Source organism: Aplysia californica, unplaced genomic scaffold (assembly GCF_000002075.1).
Source record: "Aplysia californica isolate F4 #8 unplaced genomic scaffold, AplCal3.0 scaffold00547, whole genome shotgun sequence".
NCBI lineage: Eukaryota > Metazoa > Mollusca > Gastropoda > Aplysiida > Aplysiidae > Aplysia > Aplysia californica.
This window is the reverse complement of record NW_004797817.1, coordinates 174,225-197,579: the sequence shown is the minus strand read 5'-3', so window position 1 is coordinate 197,579 and position 23,355 is coordinate 174,225. Positions and strand designations below refer to the sequence as shown.

Sequence of the window (23,355 nt, the reverse complement as noted above, 5' to 3'; positions counted from 1 at the left end):
CCTCCCCACCAATTAACTTTTAAGAAAATAAAACCTACCTTCCGCAACAAGTAACCACCTCAATAAACAAAATAAAGAAGAGCCCTAACCCGAACCCTGACACAACCCCTACCCTTACCCCAACCCTAACAACCTAACCCTAAACAAACACAAAACAGAAGAGACCTACCCATACCCCTACCCCTCAACAAACACAAGCCTACCTCCACCCTTACCCCAACACTTACCCCAACCCCTAGTTCCTACCCCTACCCCTTATATCCAAATAATCCTCAACAAAGAAAAATAAAGGAGAGACCTACCCCTACCCCCTCCCTTATCCTAATCGTAACTCTACCGCAAACCTAACCCGTACCACCAACCCTTCACAAACACAATAAAGAAGAGGCCTAACCCTTAACCTACTCCACCCCACCCCCATCTCTAAACATCAACAAACACAACAAAAAAGAGACCTACTATTACCCCTGCCCCTAAACCCTACCTCCACCCTTACCCCAACACTAATCACAACGACCTACCCCTAGCCCTAAACAAACACAATAAAGAGGAGACCTACCCCTTCATCAAACCCCAACCCTCAACAAACACAATATAGAAAAGACCTAAACCATACCCCCATCCCAACCCCTAACTTTCAACAAACACAAGAAAAGACCTACCCCTGGCCAGACCCTACCCCTACCCATACCCATACCCTGATCCCAAACCATACCCCTATCCCTAACAACTCTCTATTCTTCTATTTCATATTGGTCACTCGTTGCGGAATTCCTCCTCCCTAATAATAATACTATGTATTTTGCTAGAATTAATCGCGGTGAGAATTTGGTTAGAAACCGTAGAAAACCTGGTAACTCAGCGCTCCCAAACAACGAAAGTAGAGATAGATAAAGTCTGCGGGGTCAACTATCACGGCTGCGCCTTGATTCAAGTCTACTAATCCCCGACTCAGACCTTTCAAACTTTGAACAGGACCTAAAAATGCGCAAACTACTGTAATTTTGTCATGATCAGATGGTATAACAGCTTGGCTTTCAGTCTCCCTTCATGATTTTGGAAGCCATTGAATATGTATACGGAGTGTCTACACGTAAACATGGTAACCGGGCACCTAGTCTCAGTATCTACGTAAACAGTAACCGGGCACCTAGTCTCAGTATCTACGTACACGGTAACCGGGCACCTAGTCTCAGTTTACGTACACGGTAACCGGGCACCTAGTCTCACCTAGACTCAGTATCTAGATCTAGACGTACACGGTAACCGGGCACCTAGTCTCAATATCTACGTACACGGTAACCGGAATGAAAATTAATCAAAATATATATAATTTGTCCTGTGCTGTCACTTGCTGAAAAAAAAGAAAGTCATAAAAGCATCTTGTCGGGCTCACTATCGTGACCAGTCAGTGAACCTGTGTGTGCGCATCACATTGTGAGTACCGGTTGGGGTCACCAAAGTTTATTCAAAGTCTGTGCGCTGCGAAGTATACGGCTCCGGAACGGGGGGATTATTGATTTTTTTAAACGAAAGGTACAGTCGGGGGAGGGGTGGGGATGAAGGTAACATCGGATGACAAAAGCTGAACTTGGAGTTCTGAACTGCCCGGTTACCGTGTACGTGACACCGAGACTACATGCAAGGTTGCCGGTTACCGTGTACGTAGGTAGATATTGAGGCTACATGACCAGTTACTGCGTACGTGACAATGAGACTATGTGCCCGTTTGCCGGTTACCGTGTACGCAGACACTGAGGCTAGGTGCCCGCTTACCGTGTACACGTAGACACTCCGTTCAGTAAAATCTACATTCAATAGATCTAGTGGTCACTCGTTACGTAAGTCCTCCCAGCAATTGTTTACTTTCTCGCATTTAATTCCGGCCGCACCTAAACCCAGATCTAGATCTTGACGAAACCCTATGCCATGCATCTCCGACTGGATATTCAAAACTTTGCGCTGGAGTTAAGAATACGTAGAGATTCTAAACCACGGCTATTTCATCATTAGGTAGATATCTAATCTAGTAACATAGGCCTACTGGCTGGGCCTTCCGTAGGAGGCAATTGTTTACTTTCTCATGCTTAATTCCGGCAGCGCCTAGATCTAGATCCAGAAGAAACTCTATGCATGCATCCTCGACTGGATATAATTCAAAACTCTGCGCTGGAGTCTTAATCATTTGTACGTAGATTTAGATATCCTGGCGGTAAGATTGTACTTTACCGGACCACCGGTCGGAACTACTTTCGCTATGGCGCCCCTGGTGCCTAGTGGCCCGCTATTCTTCGTTTTCGAGCTCCCCTACTCACTCTCCTACTCAGTTTTCTACATCCTCACTCTTCAACTGCCAGCAATCGACTGACGTCTCTTACCGGGTTTTTCAGTCATCACGACCGTGCCACCGTGCCCTTTGACCCATGACCCTGACATCTTGAGGCTAATTGGTCAATCTTATCACGTGGTCCACTATTCTTATTTGCTCGCAACTCTGCTGGGTGGCCTAGGCCTACTCCTGGTCCGGCAAAGTACAATGGAGGGCTAAAGATGCACAAGAGAGCTCATTTGCATAATTGCAACCCCCTCGGCCCTGCTCGCGACTTGGCGAGTATCTACCCCGATTGTCCGCTCATGTTATTGTTTATAATATTAATATGTGTGTGTCAGTGTCTTTAAATTATTGTTGCCAGGGGGACTAGCCCCCCTGAAACCCCCCCTCCCCCCACTGTTGTTACATTGATATGTAAACACGACTGTCCGCTCATGTTATTGTTTCGCATTTTTGTGTGTTTTCTTTATTATAGTTTCCAGGGGGGCAAGCCCCCCTGAACCCCCCTCCCCCTCCCAACTGTTGGTATGATACACGGTGGTTCACCAAAAAAGTTAAATCCCCTGCCCACTTTCAACCATCAACTCTCGCTCACCTCGCCTCGCCAGTTGTCGCTGGCTTGCGCTGTGCGTGCGCGAAGTCGCCCGCGGAACTACCTTTTGTCCGCACGCAGAGTACTATGACTATGAGAGCGTAGTTAGGCTAGGTGTGCGTAGGAATCACGGACCGAGACGGGTGGTCCGGTAAAGTACAATCCAGCCATCCTGGCTTTAACTTTACACATTCTTTACTGATTTTGATGGCCATTGAGTAGATCTAGATTCTAGATCTAGTCTAGATCTAGATCTAGATTTATAGTAATGTTCACGATAGAGTTCAGAGCGGTTGCTCCCGGATTTAAACGCGAGAAAGTAAACAATTACCGTCCTCCCTTGAGTAGTGTAGTGAATAGGCCAAATCAATTATAATAATATTGATAATGATAATGTCGAATAGACTAGATTCTAGATCTAGACTGTAATAGTCTAAGTATAGAAGAGGCTTATTATGTTCGGCAGCCACAAATTATTTTTTTTAACCAATTCAGAATTGAATTGGCATTGGCATTGGACTTGGTAGTCGGTCTTACTTAGCCGCACCTGCGTGCAGGGGTGATACTAAAAATTTACAAAGTACTGTGCGATACGCTGTGACTTCTACTGACTCCAACAACCTTCAAATGCAGCCCAAGAAAGCTTCCAAAAGACGCTGACTCTGACAACTGGTCTCACTATTCTGTCTACTTCGACTCCTGACTCCTGTGGGATGAGAGATTTTAGCTTGCTAGGCGAAGAGAAGCTAAAGGGGACGTAATTCACTGGAGTTAGAAGGAAGGTTTATTTTGAATGTCAGGTACAATTCGCAGGTTGCAATTTGTACTAGATCTAAGCTATCACTTGTCTGTGTTCGGCTAAGCTAAAGAGAAAATGAAGAGCGTGTTTTTTTAGGTTATAATATTGCTTTGGTAGCCAAATGAAATAAAATTATGAGTGATGTTGAGCGACAAAACCTTTGAAAGAGACTTGGTGCTTTTTTTTCATGTTTCGACTGTTTCGGCAAGTGGTTCTACCAAGATGTACTAACGGGCAAACAGCTACGAAGGAAAACCAAAAAGTCCCAATATTAAAATTACGGCTCAATGTGTATAAGTTAAAAATAATTTACGGTATTTTGTTAGTTATTTGTATTAAGCCTTTGGGAAGTTTTTGTTCGTTTTCTTTCGTCCCGCTTTCACTATGCAGATCTTGATGTCATTTTAGATGGTGGAGATACTTTCAATTTTTCTGTTACTGCTTGTATAGCAAATTTTTATTTAACTATCTGGTCACATGACCTCAAAACTTGGCCAAAATAGTTCTGTGAATGAAAAAACGAGTTTGCCAATTAGGCCCGTTTTGGCTGGCATTCATGCCCGATGCCCCGGAGCTACAACAAGTTCAAGCCGGTGTGTTTCATCATTCGGCCAAGGCATCGAAATATTTTTTAACCAAGCCTACATTTTATTATTTGGCCTAGGCCTAGGCCAACTCCTCTTCTTTTTAGTTCCTCATGCAACTCCATCCCCAGACAAATAAAAACCGCTTTGATTGGTGGATCCTACACAACAAGAATTAGCAAAGCACTTGAATCTTCGCAGGTGGTTTTTTTCATAGCTGAAGCTAAAGTAATGAATGGGACATGATTACAATGTATTAAGTTTAACTTCTCTTTGCATTGTCGTCAGGTTTTGGGTCATAATAATATGCTTCTAGCAATCGGCCAAGACATCAAAGAGCTGGCAAGAAAGACAAGAGAATTTGGGCAGTTGACAAAATGAACATAAACAATAAATTAAATTTCAATAAGAGCTATAAATCTCTGGAGGGGAGACAAAAGCAAGATGAATTTTTTAAAATACCTTAAAAGATAGATAAATTGTAAGATTATGAATCTGGACGGAAAAGAAAGTTATTATCCCTATTCAGAGAATATATTTAACCATCCGTAACAGAACATAATTATTATGTCTCTCTCCTGCTAGCTGTAGGCCTACGATTTAGGCTACGGAAGGAATAATACATATTATTATTATTTAAAAATTATTTCATAGCACAGAAGACGAACAAAGATCCCCTCGGTCTCTCTGGCTACAATGTCTCTCTTGTTTCTGCGCCCCACCCCACCCCTAATATCGCCCCTCCTCTGCCTTCTCTCCTCTCTCTCTCTCTCTCTCTCTCCCTCTCTCTCTCTCCCTCTCCCTCTCCCTCTCCCTCTCTCTCTCTCTCTCTCTCTCTCTCTCTCTCTCTCTCTCTCTCTCTCTCACACACACACACACACACACACACAAACAGAGAGAGAGAGAGTCTCCAGCAAACACAAACGAATACGGAGAGAAAAAATTAATGCTTGGCACAAGAACACGCGTTCATGCAAACACTTATAAAAGATGAATGTATTTGTTTCAGGCACATCGAAGGCTTAGGAACTGATTGACATTAATGCTGTCTTCACAGAGTAAGTTTGGGGTATAGGCCTACAGTATACCCGGATAAGGTGGAAAGCAAATTAAATAATTAATAAAAATCCGGGGGAAGGGGGAGGGGTAATTTGAAGGGTACGGGCTCGGCGGGGGGGGGGGGGGGTGGGGGGTATAGGGCTCTTGGTTTATTATCTTATTGGTTTCAAATAGAAACAACGAAAGATGCAACAGTTAAAACCAGTGAGCTGTGGTGTTCACTGCAATGAAAATAAAACGGCGTCTGTGTCGCGTACAACGGTCTAATTGCTGGCTGCAGCAACTGGGTGAAGGCGAGCCTGGCGTCACCGCTATTCGAGGATAATATATCCACAGTTGACCATTATAAAAATACAGACTTCAACCAAAGTTAAGGATCACTTGCAAACACTGTGAGTGTTCTTCTTGGGTCGACCTGCACGTGGGCGTTCTTGGACTGATCCAGTAGCTTGATGGCGTTGCCTCAAGCGGACAATGACAGAGTGTGCCACCGAAAGCCTTCTGGCAACTTCTCGGGTTCCAACTCCATCCTGTCATTGCTCTGGCACGATCAAAGTCTCTCAGCTTTTGTCTTGGTGGCACGTCGATGTGATACTGGATTTTGCGCAAACGGCGGCTTATATTGCCACCAAAGTGAGCACAGTTCAAGACTGTTTGTCCGTTTATGACGTGCACAAGAAATTTTAACTGAGGAATGTCCGTGGTGTCGCACACAAGCCGATGAAAAATAGCAAATTTGGCTAAAATTCCCCGAGGATTTCCGTGCAGCACGTGATGGTTTTATCCCTTTAGGAAGCAATGCATTTGCAGTACGCATTGGTAACCCATTAACACTTTCAGAGCAACAAAAAAATTGAAACATTCCTTGAGGTCTTTTTTTTTCGGATTTAAAAAAATCAGGGCTGTCTTTCAAGGTGGTCCTTAACTTTTGTTGGAGTCTGTAGCTCTCAATCTCAAGCTTGCTTTAGAAAGGAGTGAATTCAATTCCCTCTGAAAAAAGGGGGCAGTTTTCATTGCGTCTTTCTACAGCCCTACGTCCGCGTCGAGAAAGCCCACTTCAAAAAAAAAATCTACATTGTATAGATGGTAGCCAAATTCATCCACAAAAATTTGGCAAACATCGGGTGTTGATTTGTCTCTTGCAGAGAAAGTCAAGAAACGTGATGAATCTACACAAAAAAGTACTATTGCGTGTCCATTTCCCTCCCTATGGACTTTGGTACAGAAAACCCAGTGAGTAGGCTACAGAAGAAAAGACCCCAAAAAAATTATTTTTTTAAACAACAAAAAACCCCAATAACATGCCATCCTTATTACAAAGGTTTTCACCGTGAATGCAATCGCAACACCAAAACTCAAAAAGATAATTTAGATTAGCAGCTATGCCTGAAAAGATCAATTTAGAAACCCTGAAACAACTTTCCATGAGAAACACCTGTAGGCCTACGACCATACTCCCCACCGTTGTCTAATGACGTGAAGCATAGACCACCATTAATGAACAACATACGGAAAAGGATTTTAGCTTTTGAAATGAAATGTTACAGAATTCTTAAGATATCGTGTTGATAATTTGTATTTTTAATGAAGAACTGGCATAGCAACGTCAGTACTACTCCCGAACAGAATGAAAATTATGAAACTGAACTACTTTTGGCATATCAATAAAATGCATGTACAATGATTAGAAACCTGCTCTGGAAGCAAAGATAGAGGGCAAGGAAAAAAGCGGAGACCTAGCAGAAGATGGGAATAGCTTGGCATTACATAAAAACAACATAGGAAGGCAGAATGGCAAGAGAAAAAGATGTTTTTTTAAATTGCAGAAAGGTCCGAGAGAGAAGTAACGTCCAACTCCTGAAAAAGCTACAGTGCAGCCTCACTTTAACGACATCGTCCGGACCAAAAAAAATGTCGTTACGGTATACATAGTTGTCGTAATAGAGAAGTAACGAAAATTTGTTAATGATGTTAATCTAAAGAAAAATCTAGACCTGGGTACACCAAGCCGCTATACAGAGGATGTTATCATATCGAATGTCGTTATAGAGGGGCTGCACTGTAATTAAGATCAAGAACAGGACGATTGTGCACTCTGGCGAATTTCTTGTTCGCCTTTGACGCGCGCCATTTGACTCAGTTTGAGCAAATCGAGGGGAAAGGGATTGATGCGGCGTGGGTGGAAGGGGGGAGGGGTGCTTCATTTGGTCGTAATGGCTCGGTCCAAGTTGTGCACACTTCGCAGCGAAGTTTTTATAACGAGTGGAAAGAGAGAGAGAGAGAGAGAGAGAGAGAGAGAGAGAAAGAGAGAGAGAGAGAGAGAGAGAGAGAGAGAGAGAGAGAGAGAGAGAGAAAGAAAGAGTGAGAGAGAGAGAGAGAGAGAGAGAGAGAGAGAGAGAGAGAGAGAGAGAGACAGACAGACAGACAGACAGACAGACAGACAGACAGACAGACAGAGAGAGAGAGAGAGAGAGAGAGAGAGAGAGAGAGAGAGAGAGAGAGAGAGAGAGAGAGAGAGAGAGAGAGAGAGAGAGAGAGAGTGGCTGCCATAAAAGTCAGCGATCTAGAAATACAAGTCTATGGCTGTGGCTTATGAAAGATCGATGTCAGGAGCAAAGTTGCACCCTCTGTCTCCTGCTTGTGCGAACAGCGCGCTATTTATTCATAATACATTGTACTCGGAATTGATGAAAACGTGACGAAACGTCATGATTGCTTGAGCTGCTTGTCGTATGAATGTTCACACCTCTGATTCATCTTTGAATAAGTACATTGTTGTGGACAACTGAACTGATTTTGCCCATTTTAAAAATTGCAATGTTGGGTGGATCAAAATTTGTCCTTCAGTCCCTCACTAAGCATCGCCACTGTTAAGAACGTACCATAGATTATCTCCTAACGAAAATATTGAAACCTAATTTGAAAAAAAAGTCCTACTCAAACATAATACATAGGCCCATAACATCTGTTTCATCTGCTATCCCATGGTTGGGGCAACCGTGGGGGCACCACTGCATCTGAAAACCAGCTCCCGCCATTCATCTTCGTCCTCTGCTTTCCTCGGATTGTCACCCATCGTCTTTCCTGTCCACTCTGTAATGTCGTCCTCTTATCTCCTTCTCTGCCTTCCTTTCTTTCTCTTTCCTTGTACTGTTCCTTGTAGGATTGTTTTGGCAAGTCCTGTGGATCTTGTGACATGCCCATACCATTTTAATTTTCGTCTCTTCACTGTGGTCTGTAGATTTTCATGCTGCCCCACTGCGTTGGTGATTCTGTTCCGTACCTCAGCATTTGAAACGTGGTCTTTGTATGAGATGTCAAGGAGTTTGCGGTAACATCGCATCTCTGTTGTCTGAATCCTTTTCTCCAATTCTTCTGCCAGTGTCCACGACTCGCAAGCGTATAAAATTATTGAGATGACCAGTGAATGCATTAGTCTGACCTCGAGTTGGGCGTGATGTTTCTGTCCCTCCAAATAGGCTTCAGTTTTGACATCGCAGCTGTTGTTTACGTGATTCTGGAGATAATTTCTGGTCTTGAGCCTTCATTTGAGACGATTGATCAAAGGTATTTGAAGCTGTTGACGGTCTCGAGTTTTTCGCCCCTGACTTTGATGTCCACGTTGATGCCATTGGTATTATTGGTCATTAGCTTTTTTTTCTCGGCACTGATCTCCATGCCGTAGGCCCCCGAGGTTGTGTCCAGCCGCTCCACTAGTGTGGCGAGCTCCTGTTCTTCTCCTGCAAATCCATCGATGTCATCGGCAAAAGCAAGTTTGTGATTGTCCTGCCTCCAATACTGATTGTTCCATTGTGGGCTTCCAGTGTGTCAATCTGTTTGTCATTTCATGTGGTGTGTCTTGGGCAAAGAAGCTTGGCGGTGCCCATCCCCCTCCAAGCTCTTAACCGTAGGCTGATGTCCACGAATATGATGTGGGTCGCCCCCGATCGCATACACTTGACCGTTGAGTTCAGCTTGGAACCCTTCCGTTCTGACCGTTGGGTCCGTCATGGGACCCTTCCGCTCTTGACCGTTGGCTGTTTGATGTTGCTCATCCGCCCAGTGGTGCAGTGTAAACACCACCCACTCACGTGGTTTAGTCCGCCTGCTGAAGCGGTGTACCGGGTTATGGCGCTGTGGAGCTACACGAGAGAGATTTAGAAGATGTGTGAGGACCAGTGATGCCCGTCCACCCTACCAGGTAGGGTGCAGCATGCCAAACATGAAAGGTACTACCTCATACAGAGCCCCCTATAGATCTACCCCATAATATACTCAAACACATAAACAGAAAAGAAGTACAACGAGGGGAAAAAAGGGGGATACGAAGCCTGGGATTCACGACAGACAATCGTACCAACCCGACAACCCCTCCCCATTTTTGTTTTATTCTGGGTTTTTTATGGGGAAGGATTGTCTTTTGCCCCTGCCCCCCCCCCCCCCTCCTCCCTAAAATAAGAAAAAAATAATATTGATGTTTTTACGCCCACATCAAAACAGGCTTCGGACCGCGCCTGTCAGGGCCAAGTCGGAGTGAGAAGAAGACAATCTCTCAAAAGAAAGACCGAGACACTCAATAAAAAAAATTATCCGAACTCGGGAAGTAGACTCAGGTTTTCCACGTGTGACAGCAAAGCGCCTAACTGCAACAACACAGACGCTGGCGTCTCATTTCAATTGCAGGTTCCAAACGAAGTTAACAATAATTATCAAACAAAAACAAAACAGAACAAAATTTTAAAAATAACTTGCACCCCCCCCCCCCCCCCCCCAATAAAAACAGTTACATATTTTATTTTCAGTCAGAGAAGACACTCTTGTCCGAAACAAAACGTTGCAAAGCAAAGCAAAACAAACAAAAAATGCAAAGAGAAATATAATATCAAACAACTTGTAATAAAGTAATAAATACAAACGCCGTAACTCGCCAAAGCAGCAATTTTCCTAAAGCAGCTTATCAACCTCGTTACTATACAAAACTGGTGAAACATTCTCGGTGGCTTCACTGGTGACCTTCAAATCCAAGCGCTATTCTTTGAAGAATGTTCCATAAAAAGAACACACGTGGTGTGTCGGGCCAATGTCAATGTCAAGATTTGTGATTTGACTCTTCTGAGTTTCTTGCTTCCGTGGCTGCCTCAGACTTACAAACTGTCTTTTTTTTTCTTTCTCAAAAGCCTTGATGCCACCTGTCATGGTTTTAAGCCACTAAGTTGTAATTGTTCAAGTTACAGAGGGTTTATGGCCCTAGATTTATTTTAGTTTTAGTAAGGTTTTACGACACTCGCAACTGCTTTATGTCGTAGGGGTGGTGGGCGGGTCAACAGAGAAGACCAAACGTGGAACCATGCTTCACCTCTCTAGCCTCAACAGCACAAACTCTGCTTCGACTATCAATCAAGGCACCCCGTAAACAGCAGTTCACTAGAGAGTGACAAACATACTGAAAAAGTAGAGGGAAAATGACCATAGTAAAGATGAGGGGGAAAAAAGCAGCCGCCCCCCCCCCCCCCCACACCTATGTTGTTCCGGTGCAGTATGAGCATGACATTGATAAATCAGCTTATTTACAATTTTAGTGAGTATAACAACATGTTAATATCCCCCCTTGGGAATGGCCTAAAGACACCTCAGTCAGTGGCACTGTCCTGGGGGGGGGGGGGGGGGGTAGATTACTTATCAACACCAATGGAGCAAGCTTTCAGAGCAGTCTTCCGAGTGTCTGTACATCTTTTTCGGGGGCGCCAGTGTTCCACTTTCCAAATACCAATTCTAACATTTAATTACGTCTTTGGAAAATCGACTTGGCCTATACATCACGATATCTGCCCCCCCCCCCACCCCCCTCCCCATTCACAGCTTCAATCGACACAAAAACAACACCGAGGCGGCCACCTTCACAGAAACGGCAGCACCAGTTCCACTAAGGAGTAGACCTAGTACAATTAAGTACAGCATTATTTTGTTGCCTGTCAACCACAGTCTTGTACTAATACACAGCAACAGTACATAGGCGCCGCCTATCTTTAGTGCCAACTCACAATTCTACATTTAAAGAAAAGTTAATCCCCACCCCAAACACAAAAGACGTATGATGTTTTCAACGAATTTTAATGCTAAATGTAAACACGTGTGATTTATTGGAGGGAGTTCCATGACAGCTCGGTCGTTAATAGTCGTTATGCCATTGCATTGTATGTACTTCCAATTATTACTCTAAAATGCCGTGTTCCTGTTCGTCGTTTTTTTTTTTTAATTCGTCAAACTAGATAACCATTTATCGTTACTCAACAAAAACAAACCCGAATTAAAAGTTCCCATTATGTTTTTACTGGGCTAGCCTATCTTTTGTGGACTGATAACAGGCGAGGACCCGAGCGGAACGGTCCACGTTGCTAGATTTCGTCTGCGCCAAGTTGGCTAGGCTACATGCTACAGTTGGGCTAAAATCTGGTCAAGTTGTAAAATCATCATGGCGGCATGAGGAATCTACAGAGAGGAACCCTTTGGTTGTTGAGGAAAACTTTTTGCACTCTTATCTTCATGCGATCTTCATGAACGTGTCTGGAAGTATATACAATGAGAATTGGTGCATTAGCAGTACAGGAGCTTGAAGACGAGGTGAGTGCTCAAAATGCTGCTGAGCGTAAGCGATAAGTTTGGTCTCTGTGCTGGATTCGATTGAATGCGTACAACAGTGCAAAGTCAATTCAATTCAATGAAAGAACAGAAACAAATTCAAGTCCTTGGGGTCTCAGTCTCATTTGCCCCTATTTTCTGGCAAGTCCTTACTACTCGACAGAATTCTGGTCCCGCTGTTCTACATATCCAATGGAATATGTACTTTGATAATTTGTTTCTGACTTAAGGCCTCTACTACGAAAGTCTTTCCTGTTTGGAAGTGGCTATCCTCACCCTGCCCTGCCTGGGTGAGAATAAAATTTAATACGATCGACCTCTCGCCCCGGGTGAGACTTGCCAGCATTGGCTATTCTCACCCGCTGTGATACAAGACCTGTTTTTCCTAATTTCGGAATGGAATACTTAAAAGCGTACAATTTTGTCTGTGGGCAGTGGAGAGAGAGAGGAGTAGCGCGAGAATTTCCGGGCAAAACAAAATGGCGACCGGCGTAGTTCGGCTCGATTCGAAAAGTTAAATAGCCGTAGCATCTTTGTAGACAACCAAATTAATTTACTTTTGTGTTTTAACATCATTTTTAAACTTTGTTTTGGTCAATTTGATCGTCCACACCGATAGACAGTATTCAGAAAGAGACAGAGAGAGAGAGAAGAGGGGAGGAGTTGATCTTGCGAGAACTTCCGGGCGGGTGAGAATAGCCACTTTCCTAGATCTATACCGTATACGTTTGATTCGCGGTGAGCTAAGATATCAAACCTAACAACAGCAATAACATTAAATTGTGGTAAAATTCAGGGAGGCGTGCCCCCCTGAAACCACCCTTCCTATTTTTGTTAGGTCAGGGGGGCAAGCCCCCCTGAAACCCCCCTACTCTTGGGGCCAAAACCCGTGAATAACAATTGCGGGGTGGGAACTACCGAAAAAGCGCCGGTTCTTCTAGATATCTATCTATGGCCTAGGTCTAGATCTAGATCTAGGCAGACGGACATAAATCTTTGATCTAGTTTCGAGGCTAGCCTAAATCGATCTAGATCTATATGAGCCATTGCCAAAACGTGGGGAAAAACACACACATCTCACATTAGTGTGCATAAAATGTGATGCATTAGTATTTATTCCTCCAAAACGTATACACGCGTCAAATATAGGATGTAGAACCTGCATTAGCAGTTTCAGACTCCTTGTCAGCTTTACAATCTTGAATTTGTAAATTTTGTGCCAAAAATGTTCGTTTTTTAGTGATTCCTGGAGTGTCATTTTGAGCACACCAATGCAAACTTCCAAGAATGTCCAAAATTTAGTATTTTTGGGGGTGTTTTTTTTACGTGTGCTTTGATCCTATGTTATTTGTCATTCAGAAAGGTTAACTTGCTCAAGAAATCGGTTTATTTGTTTGCAAATAGACAAACAATTCGGGTTACTTGTGCGTCTGTCGTGTCGTCACGGACTAGGTGTTTCAGAAAACACCATTATTTTTCAGTAGAATCACCATAGCTGGTTAAATCTCTTTGCCTATCGTCGTTTATTCAATACTTCAAAAGCCGCAATGCGCGAAAGGAACATCGGGTTCCTAGATCTATGATTTCGGTCGGCTGTTTAACATTCGCCGTTATTGTCATCAATTTGCGACGTGCCGGAAGTCCGAATTTCGCCCACTTTTGTTTTGAACGGGTCATCAAAAGTGCCCGGATATAATTGTTTTCTTGAGTGACTTCCCCTTACCCGCGTCCCCAGAACAACAGAAACAATGGGTGAAACAGAAAAACGAAAGTAGTCATTGCCTTCAGCGTCTGGTGACGCACAAGAATTTTGCGTTGAATGTGACGTACTGGGCTGTTTTGCGTGTTTTTTTTAGGCTACTCTGTTGAATATTTTAGTGAAATTGCGGTGTTTACACTGGATTCCTGGAACAAGAGTGTGATGTGTGAACAAACTTCGAGAGATGGATCATTTCTGTGGTTATAGATTCAGCTTTTGTGCTCAGTGATGACGTTTGGGGTGTCGTCATGCAGCCGTACAAGACTGACTAACGTACAAGAAATTACATTGTCCTAAGAGCAAACATTTTTAAAGTAATGTGTGCTCTCTTTACTCAAACAAATAAACAAACCTGTCCTTGTTTATCTGTCTAACTCAAAAATACACATTTGTTCTTTGTTGGTATGGTATACCTTTTTCCAATACATTGTGTCAATGTGTCATCATTGTTATGTACAAGTAATATTTTTCATAATTGCTAATATCAATAAGTTTTCAACATATTTTTCATACATGCAAGATTCATTTAGAAGCAAAATACGTCTTTATTGATCTGTGTATCTCTTAGTGCAAATTTGGTCTTTGTAGGCATGATTTTACCTTTTCCCAGTATGTTTTGTCATCACTGTTATGTATGAGTACTGTTTGTCATAATTAGCCACATAATTGTGATTGTCCACTGTCTTTGATATGACCTGGTATCTGTTTCAAAGCAAAAGAAACCTCTCCTGTTTTTTTTTAATTCTTAAAGTGCACTTTTATCTCTGGAGGCAAGACTTTTGTCTTTTCCTGTACATTGTGTCATCATTGTTATGTAAGTCATGTTTGTCATCACTGTTATGTACAAGTCAGCTCCATTGATTTTGTGCTTTTGCCTCATATTAGTTAAAAAATTGTTTTACACATGTGTTTTTCTGGTACTGAGGCTTTGATAACTGTATTTGTACAGCCTTTCACTATTGTGATGTGTTGTCAATGATAATGTCCAATGTGTATCCTTTCTTGTACATAACAATGATGACATGTTCTGTGCACTGCGTCATTGTTACAAAGCTTGTCATTCATATTACCATTATGAATGGAGTTCATAGTGTACAAAGTGTTTGTTTACTAAACAAATGGAATTTAAAGTCTATAATTTGCCTTGCTGCTTATCTGTTTTTGTCATCACTGTTACATACAAGAAATACAGTGGTTGCCAAACCAATAGACCCATATCTCCAAAACCGTACATCTACTTGCTCTGATACTCTTGGAATATGAGCACTAAATGTCAATCTGTGACTGACAGAAAAGAGAGTCAAATTGGTAAGACAATTTTTTTTTGCACCACTGAGTCTCAAGAGAGTCTCACGTTTTGGCAATTGCTCATATATCTAGATATCCAAATGAAGATTGCAGATGTCTTTTCGATGAACGATCGATTTTCCTCCGTTTTGGAGTTGGAGGAATCACAATTTGAAGAAAAGAACAATGTCATAATTTTAATCGAGCAGCCACCCTCTCTATTTCTCTGCCCCTCTCTCTCTCTCTCCTCTGTGTATCGCTCGCCTTCTCTCTTTCTTTCTTTGTCTGTCTTTCCCTATTTCCCACTTTATCTCTTTCTCTCGTTCCCTTCTGCCAACTGGGGCATGTCATACATTTTGCAAGCACCTCTCTCTCTCTCTCTCTCTCTCTCTCTCTCTCTCTCTCTCTCTCTCTCTCTCTCTCTCTCCTCTCTCCCCTACCGGGTCTGTATACTTCGTGACTTTGTTCCCGGTTACCGGGTCTGTATACACTTCGGGACAAAAAAGCAAAAAAAAAGGCGGCTTTATTTCTCAGACGGCGGGCGATTTTGTAGTTTCGTTCGTTTAAGTCAAGAGATGGGGGGGTTTCAGGGGCTTGCCCCCCTGACCTAATAAAAAATGGAGGTGGGGGGGGGGGTTCAGGGGGGCATGCCCCCCTGAATTTTTTCCTAATGTGAATAGTGCAGGCGAGTCTTTTGGATATTCTCACCCGGTGCGCGTTCACCGTTATAGCCTAGATCTAGGCCAACAAATTTTGCGTTCACCCTAAATTTTGTCTGTGGGCAGTGGAGAGAGAGAGAGAAAGAGAAAGAGAGAGAGAGAGAGGAGTAGCGCGAGAACTTCCGGTCAAAACAAAATGGCGACCCGCATAGTTCGGCTCGATTCGAAAAGTTAAATAGCCGTGGCATCTTTGTAGACAACCAAATTAATTTACTTTTGTGTTTTAACATCATTTTTTAACTTTGTTTTGGTCAATTTGATCGTCCACACCGATAGACAGTATTCAGAAAGAGACAGAGAGAGAGAGAGGGGAGGAGTAGATCTTGCGAGAACTTCCGGGCAAAACAAAATGGCGACCCGCGTAGTTCGGCTCGATTCGAACAGTGAAATAGCCATAGCATCTTTGAAGACTATCAAATTAGCTTACTTTTGTGCTATATCGTAATTTTTTCTTGGCTTTTATCAATTTGATCATCCACACCGATGGACAGTATTCCAAAATGAGGAAAAGCAGGTCTTGTTTCGCACCGGGTGAGAATAGCCTACGCTGCAAGTCTCACCCGGGGTGAGAGGTAGATCGTTTTTCTATTCTCACCCCGGATGAGAATAGCCACTTCCTTTAAAGTTAGGTTGCATCCCTGCTCTTTGTGCAGCCTATTTCAAAGAGTATTTGGTCATCAAGACTTTTCTGGATTTCTTCTCTGGATGTAAACAAATGGGTCGTGGACTTTAACGAACGGAACTACAAGATCACCGGCAAGGCCACCTATATTCTCACCCCGGGTGAGAATAGCGCAGGCGAGTCTTGGCTATTCTCACCCTGTGTGCTTTCACCGCGATAGCCTAGGCCAACTAGTGTAGCATTCACAGTGAACAACAGAGTTCTACACTGTGATACACAGAAGTGTAGAATTCTGTGCCGTAAACAAACGTTCCAGCGCTCTTGTTGTGTTGAAAGTGTGGGTAAATCTTTACTTTTGTACCCACACATAGATGCATAAACTGCCACAATTTTTGCTGTAGAACGCACGCATGGCCCCTAAAACCCTTGCAAATCAATTGTTTTCAAGTAAATATCAATCCTAATTGCCAAAACATCAAATCATTGTGAAATTCAGGGGGGCATGCCCCCCCTGAAAACCCCCCATTTATAGTTAAATTTACTATTTTCAAACATCAATAACTCAATAACTATTACTATTGATTTGTGGCAAAAATGAAGGCCATATATTCGTGTTCAGCATGCAAAATAACTAGAATAAAAGTATATCAAACGTGTACATGAGACGGGTGTATTACTAAAAAAATACCAAAGCGTGCAATTTTGTCTGTGGGCAGTGAGAGAGAAAGAGAGAAAAAGAGGGGGGGGGGAGAGAGGAGTAGTGCCAGAACTTTTGGGGAAAACAAAATGGCGACCCGCGGAGTTAAAAGTTAAATAGCGGTAACATCTTTGTAGACGGCCAAATTAATTTACTTTTGTGTTTTAACATCATTTTTTATTTTTGTTTTTGTCAATTTGACCGTCCACACCGATAGACAGTATCCAGAAACAAAGAGAGAGAGAGGGGAGGAATAGATCTTGCGAGAACTTCCGGGCATAACAAAATGGCGACCCGCATAATTCGGCTCGATTCGAAAAGTGAAATAGCTATATAGCATCTTTGTAGACGATCAAATTAGCTTACTTTTGTGTATAACGTCATTTTTTCTTCGCTTTTGTCAATTTGATCTTCTGCACCGATAGACAGTATTCCGAAATTAGGAAAACCAGGAGTATTGTTTCACACAGGGTGAGAATAGCCAACGCTGGCAAGTGAAAAGTCTCATCCGGGGTGAGAGGTCGATCGTATTTTCATTCTCACCCCGCGTGATTTTTTGTTTTGTTTACAGCAAGGATTTTAGTTTTTGCTGGGTGACTACTAAAGGCAAAATAGATAGGTTCCTGCCAAGGTTGATCAGTCTTGTTTTCTCGCAGTACCTTTTGAAGGCATTTTCAAATGAAGGGAACGTTGCCTCAACCACAACTGAAGTGTCTGAAATTCAGAATAAAAATTTCTAGCCATTGAAATTGAATTCGATGCAAAAAATGCTTCTAGAACTTCCCAGTTCTCGCAGAATGGCAGAATTAAAGTTGACGCCTAAATCTTGCAAATAACCACAAAAGCTCGAGAACGGAAACCGCTCGGAGAAATAGAGTTCAACTTTATTTTCCAGAACATTTGGAGAAATAGTGACTTCGAAAAAAAAAAAGACTTTATAGCACAAAATTATAAGTAAGCTAGTTTGGTCGTCTACAAAGATGCTCTATGGCTATTTCACTTTTCCAATCGAGCCGAACTATGCGGGTCACCATTTTGTTTTGCCTGGAAGTTCTCGCAAGGTCTACTCCTGTCTCTCTTTCTTGCACCCTCTTTCAGAATACTGTCTATCGATGTGGACGATCGAATTGACAAAAACAAAGATAAAAAATGATGTTAAAACACAAAAGTAAATTAATTTGGTCGTCTACAAAGATGCTAGATGGCCATTTAACTTTTCGAATCGAGCTGAACTACGCGGGTCGCCATTTTGTTTTGCACGGAAGTTCTGGCGCTACTCCTCTCTCTCTCTCTCTCTCTCTCTCTCTCTCTCTGTCTCTGTCTCTGTCTCTGTCTCTCTCTCTCTCTCTCTCTCTCTCTCTCTCTCTCTCTCTCTCTCTCTCTCTCTGTCTCTCTGTCTCTAGTCTTTCAACTCTCACTCTCTCTCTCCCCCCTCCCCCTGTCTTTCTTTCTCTCTTACTGCCCACAGACAAAATTGCACGCTTTCGACACAAGAGCGCTGGAACATTTGTTCACAATGAACGCTACACTGGTTGGCCTATCTTCACGGTGAAGGCACACCGGGTGAGAATAGCCAAAAGGCCCGTCTGCGCTATTCTCACTTAGAGGTCGCCTTCCTGTTTACAAAAAAGTTTGTGTGGGAGTTCCACTCCGACTCCACTGCTAGTTGTGCTACACAAGCAGATAGCCAGAGAAAGACAACTAAACGCCATTGGCCAATATTTATAGTAACAGCCATCTTGTTTGATCTCGCAGGGGGGATGCCCACCGCCTCATCTGATCATGATTAGAAAAATAGTGATCATTTTGCGTAGCGTGCCGTTTGCATTGGCAGTTTCCAAGCTCGTTCCCCTTATACAGTGGAATCCTGTTAGAGGGAGGGACCGGTGCAAAATGTCCGTATAGCAGGATTCTCGCTATAAGGGATCCAGTAATAAATTCAAGGGAAATAATAAAGTAGGCTTAATCTTTGAGTTTGGTGTTCTGTCAGTTCTTTTTGCTATTAGATCTCCCCTGATGATGATTTTGATTTTGCCCAACATGACCTCTTGCTTGATCAAAAAGATCTAGCGATGTTGACTGACGACTCGGTGTTGGTGATCAGAAAGAAAGGGTTCTGGGTTTACTGGCCCGCTGTGTTTTCCCCCACCCCTCCACACCCTGTGGTGCATTCCGTCAGCTTGCGCACGTCACACATTCGCTCCATCCATCACATTTCTGTGACCTCTCCATCCCCACGTCGGAGAAGTGAGAGACATGATAGGCCTTGATAATCTAAACTAGGCTTACTCTGGCCTATCATGCGATGCGTTTTGCTTGTCTGCGCAGGCCACACCCTCCCTACTCAGTCGCTGCGGTCTTCATGGTTGACACACGTGGGCTCTCCCATTCTTTGTTTCGCTAGATCACTAACAAGTTTCTCAACTGGCGAAGTTTTACATATGTATAATTGGCTTAGGCACTGTGCGCAGCAGCAGCAATATTCCGCTATAACCGACTCGCATGTTTGTCTGATTGCGCTATAGCAGTATTTTATTTACAAAAGAGAAAAAAAACGGGGTTTAGAATAGTGTCTTTATAACAGACCTCTCGTTTTTTCCGGACTCATTATAAGTGGACTCCACTGTAGTTCTATACACTCATTTGCAGCTCAGCGTCCTATGGAGTCCAATCTCTTGTAAGTGCTTAAAAATGTTTGTGCTTACAAAACTTTAAAAGAAACGATCAGGATCGTAACGGTCGATCATTTGCACTGCGTCGTTGTACTTTGTTTGAACTTGCTTTTGTATCCAAATTGCCGTTGGCCTTAGACCTCTTAGTTTTCTTCTTCTGCTCAGTTTATGTAGTGTATCAGAATCAATCTGGGCGGAAGAAGGGTGCTGCACAACGCAGACAACCGAACCGAGTAGTTTAGCAAGTTGCAAGGGAAATAATGCGAGTCGGCAGGCTGCTGTCGTGCGGTCGTGTTGCCACCATGACTGACAAAGGGGGAATCCCTTACAATGACATCAAACAAGATGGCTGTTACTATAATTATCGGCCACAATGGCTTTTCGTTGTCGTTGTCTAGCTATCTGCTTCTTGTGAGTGCTACAGTCACTGCCTAGTGTGGTGGTGACCCCATCATCAGACTAGATCTAGTCCTTTCTTAGGAAGAATGAAGGGCTGATTGTTCATTTCGTCAGAAGCATTTTTTAATCATGTTTGGCCTATTAGATGAAAGGGTGTGCTTTTACTTCACTTTTTATTACTATGGAAGAGGCTAGCTGTACTTAATGACGGCTAGACCGCTAGGTTAGCTGTACTTAATAATGATGGCTAGACTGCCGAACAGCAAAAAATAGGCCTACTGAATTGCAAATAAGTTTTTAGTTTGCAATACCTAAAGTATTTGTGTCACGACGTGGTAGAATCAGGCGATTGTCAATTTTTGGGCATATCATAATTTATGACAAAACGTAATGGAGTCACTAAGGTGGCCGTCTTAGACAGGTGTTATTGTTTGGTGTTGTAGGGGTTGTGTGTTAAAATATGGTTGCCGTGCCCGTTATATACAGTTAAATTATATATATGGAAAAAACGAACGCAAGGGGAAATGGAAAGTGGCCATTTGTACAGGTGGCAGTCTTATAGATGTGGCCTTCATGGCAGGTTCGACTGTAGTTCTACCATTTTGTAACAGTGTGTTTAAAGGGTTTTCGTAGATATGACTTTTAATTAATAAAAATGTCTTATTTGAATTATAATATTATTTTGAGGGAAGGGTATTAAAATCTTCATTTAAAAAGTGCTAAAATCTATTTTTGAAGCATATTTTCTCTTCCCCACTATGTTTACCATTGAATTCTAATCATGATATGGATGTCAACTGAATGCCAAATTGGAAATGGATTTTCCAGAAAAGAATAAATACAGTAAAAAAAATGTGAATCATCGTTTTTTTTCAAGTTTGTTAAACTTAAAAACTCATTTTCTCAAAATTATACTTCATACCCTACCTCGCCAAATGTGCAATATTTCTAAAACCACTTTTGAAAATCCTGGGGTTCAGCATTGATTATCCTAAAGAACAGCCCGTAACTCAAAATGGTCAAAATCCGACTTGTTGTACCTTTCTTCAGGCACACACCCAAATGTAAACCCAAAGAATTTTTCAAGTTACACTTTTGAGTGTGCCTTTGAAACAAGTTGTTGCACATTTGCTTGTAAATGCAGAGTTTATAAATTATTCTAATAATTTTGTATTTGCATAAAAAGACTGGTAGTTTGAAATAGAAAGATGGAGCCCAAAAGAATGAAAATCAGATGTAGTCCAATCTTTAGCTCTCAGTGTGTCAGAATCATCTTGACATTAATTATTATGCACCTTATTTTAATGACCTGTTGCTCCAGACCATGCTTGTGTATACACAGTCAGTTAGTGTAGGCGAGTACAACATTCTTGAATACCTTCCAAAGGATTAACTGGGGATCAATGTTTCTTTCAAAATACTCCATGGCTAATCCATGATATGAATCTCAGTTCATGACAAAGGCAGCTTGTTTTATTCTCTGCCTCAGTGTAATTATCACCAAGTAATTCACTGTTTGGAGATGGTTATCATGTATGTTGTGGTCATCACTACTGACATTTTGATTTCAAAATCTATAATTTGAAGATGCCTTTTTACACAGCAAACGTTTTTAACTTCTGAGGTAGAATTTCAGTAAATGTGACATTACAAATCACATTGTTTGGACCTGTCTGTAGTGTTATGATTTAGAAATGTAATCTTAAATGGAAGAAATTGATTTGAGGTGTGTGGAAGTTGGATTTAAGGAAGATGGAAATTAGATTCAGGACCTGATTTTGATGTTAAAAAACGAAACTGTGGCCCTCAGCTTTGTGTAAAGTATGATGTGTTTTTAGATTTGCTTATTTTTTTATTACTGGAAGGTTACATGTTTTCAGATTTAAGTAGTCTGGTTATCAAAATAATTGCAAGCTTTCTGAATTTGAATGTCTATTGTCCTGAGGTTGATTGCCATGAGCCAATTCTGGTACTGGCTGTTGTTTTCCCAAAACCTCTTAGCACATGACATGCTTCATTGGTTTCTCACATTCACAGGCTGGAACGAATGTTTCCTCGCTGTCTGCCACATTTCTTGTATTTGGCTTGAGAGGATTAGCTCTGTAGTGTATAAATACATGTACATTCCTGGGTGGGAATTCAGTGTAGGAAATTACCTTGACTTAGGTGTTGCACTTGCCCACTGGGTTAATCCTTTTTGTGAAGATAACAGTAGTAGTTTGAGTGCAGCAATGTTACGATTGTATTACTCTGGTCTCTGCTCATTGCAGCTCAGTGCAGCTATGTTTAAAATGTTTAGAGTCAAAGTCTCTGTCACCTGATTCACAAGTTCTTGAAATTTTATAGTATGTTTTATATTATATCTCTTATTTTTCTAAATTAATGCAATTCAAATTGTTGTTTTATTTTTTTTTTTAAATTGCTGTATGTTGTAATGGGAAAATATGTTGGAAAAGGAGGGAATGATGCTAGGGAAATGTGAAAGCAGTGAACCTAGAACGAATAATCAAGTGTCTGATGTGAAAGAAAAGGTGTCTGACAAATTAATAAAGTGGTCAGAGATGCTATGTCTGAATATTTTTAAAGGGTGGAGGATGTGAGAAAGAAACAAAAGATTGAGGCACTGTTTATGATTGTTGATTGTTATAGATGATACTTTTTATTTTAATTAATAGTAACAGGGATAATGATAAAAACAATGATGGTAATTAAAGTAATAGAATAATGAACAAGTTTGTCTATAAAGTTTTTTAAAGCCTTATGAAAACAGTCTTGTATTGCTCAGTCATGATATGGTTAAAAGTTGTATTATTGTACCGGCAAAAACAAGACCGATCATAGAGGGATAGATTATAGATTACTGCACACAAGTACAAGCACTCATTTCCCTTTCTAGCCCTGTCTCACCCACTTTTTTCCAGGGGCTACGTTAGCTTAGATGGTATCATGGTGGACTACAGGTCAGATCGCCCTGGTTCTAATCCTGATAGGGCGTTCTTGAAGCTAGGTTGTCTTGGGGAGTTTTTAATCAAATGGATGTTAAAATTTGAAGAACCCACCTCATAAATAACATTACAGTGCTAAAAGGAGCATTAAATCTGTATATAGTAACATTTTCTTTGTTCTCTGTCTCTGTCTTTGTCTCTCTCTCTCTCTTTCTCTCTCTCTCTCTTTCTCTCTCTCTCTCTCTCTCTC

General features: G+C 42.0%; 2 protein-coding genes across 4 annotated transcripts in view; one reads left to right on the top strand and one right to left on the bottom strand.

The window, feature by feature from the left end:
- The window catches only part of LOC101852952 (serine/threonine-protein kinase OSR1), a 27,103-nt gene extending 23,390 nt beyond the window's left edge, over positions 1-3,713 (bottom strand). For 2 of the 3 annotated variants that reach the window (XM_005106632.3, XM_035971958.1), the window contains exon 1: positions 3,546-3,713. The gene's annotated coding sequence lies outside the window, so the exon portion shown is untranslated. Of the gene's footprint in view, positions 1-3,536 lie in introns of all 3 variants that reach the window. The other variant, XM_013087109.2, reaches the window with a different exon arrangement.
- An 8,100-nt stretch (positions 3,714-11,813) lies between these two features.
- Positions 11,814-23,355, top strand: part of LOC101852719 (serine/threonine-protein phosphatase 6 regulatory ankyrin repeat subunit A) — a gene marked incomplete in the record, with an annotated part of 49,651 nt that continues 38,109 nt past the window's right edge. The window contains 1 exon segment of the mRNA XM_013087111.2: positions 11,814-11,987. Coding sequence (XP_012942565.1) covers positions 11,946-11,987 — 42 coding nt within the window.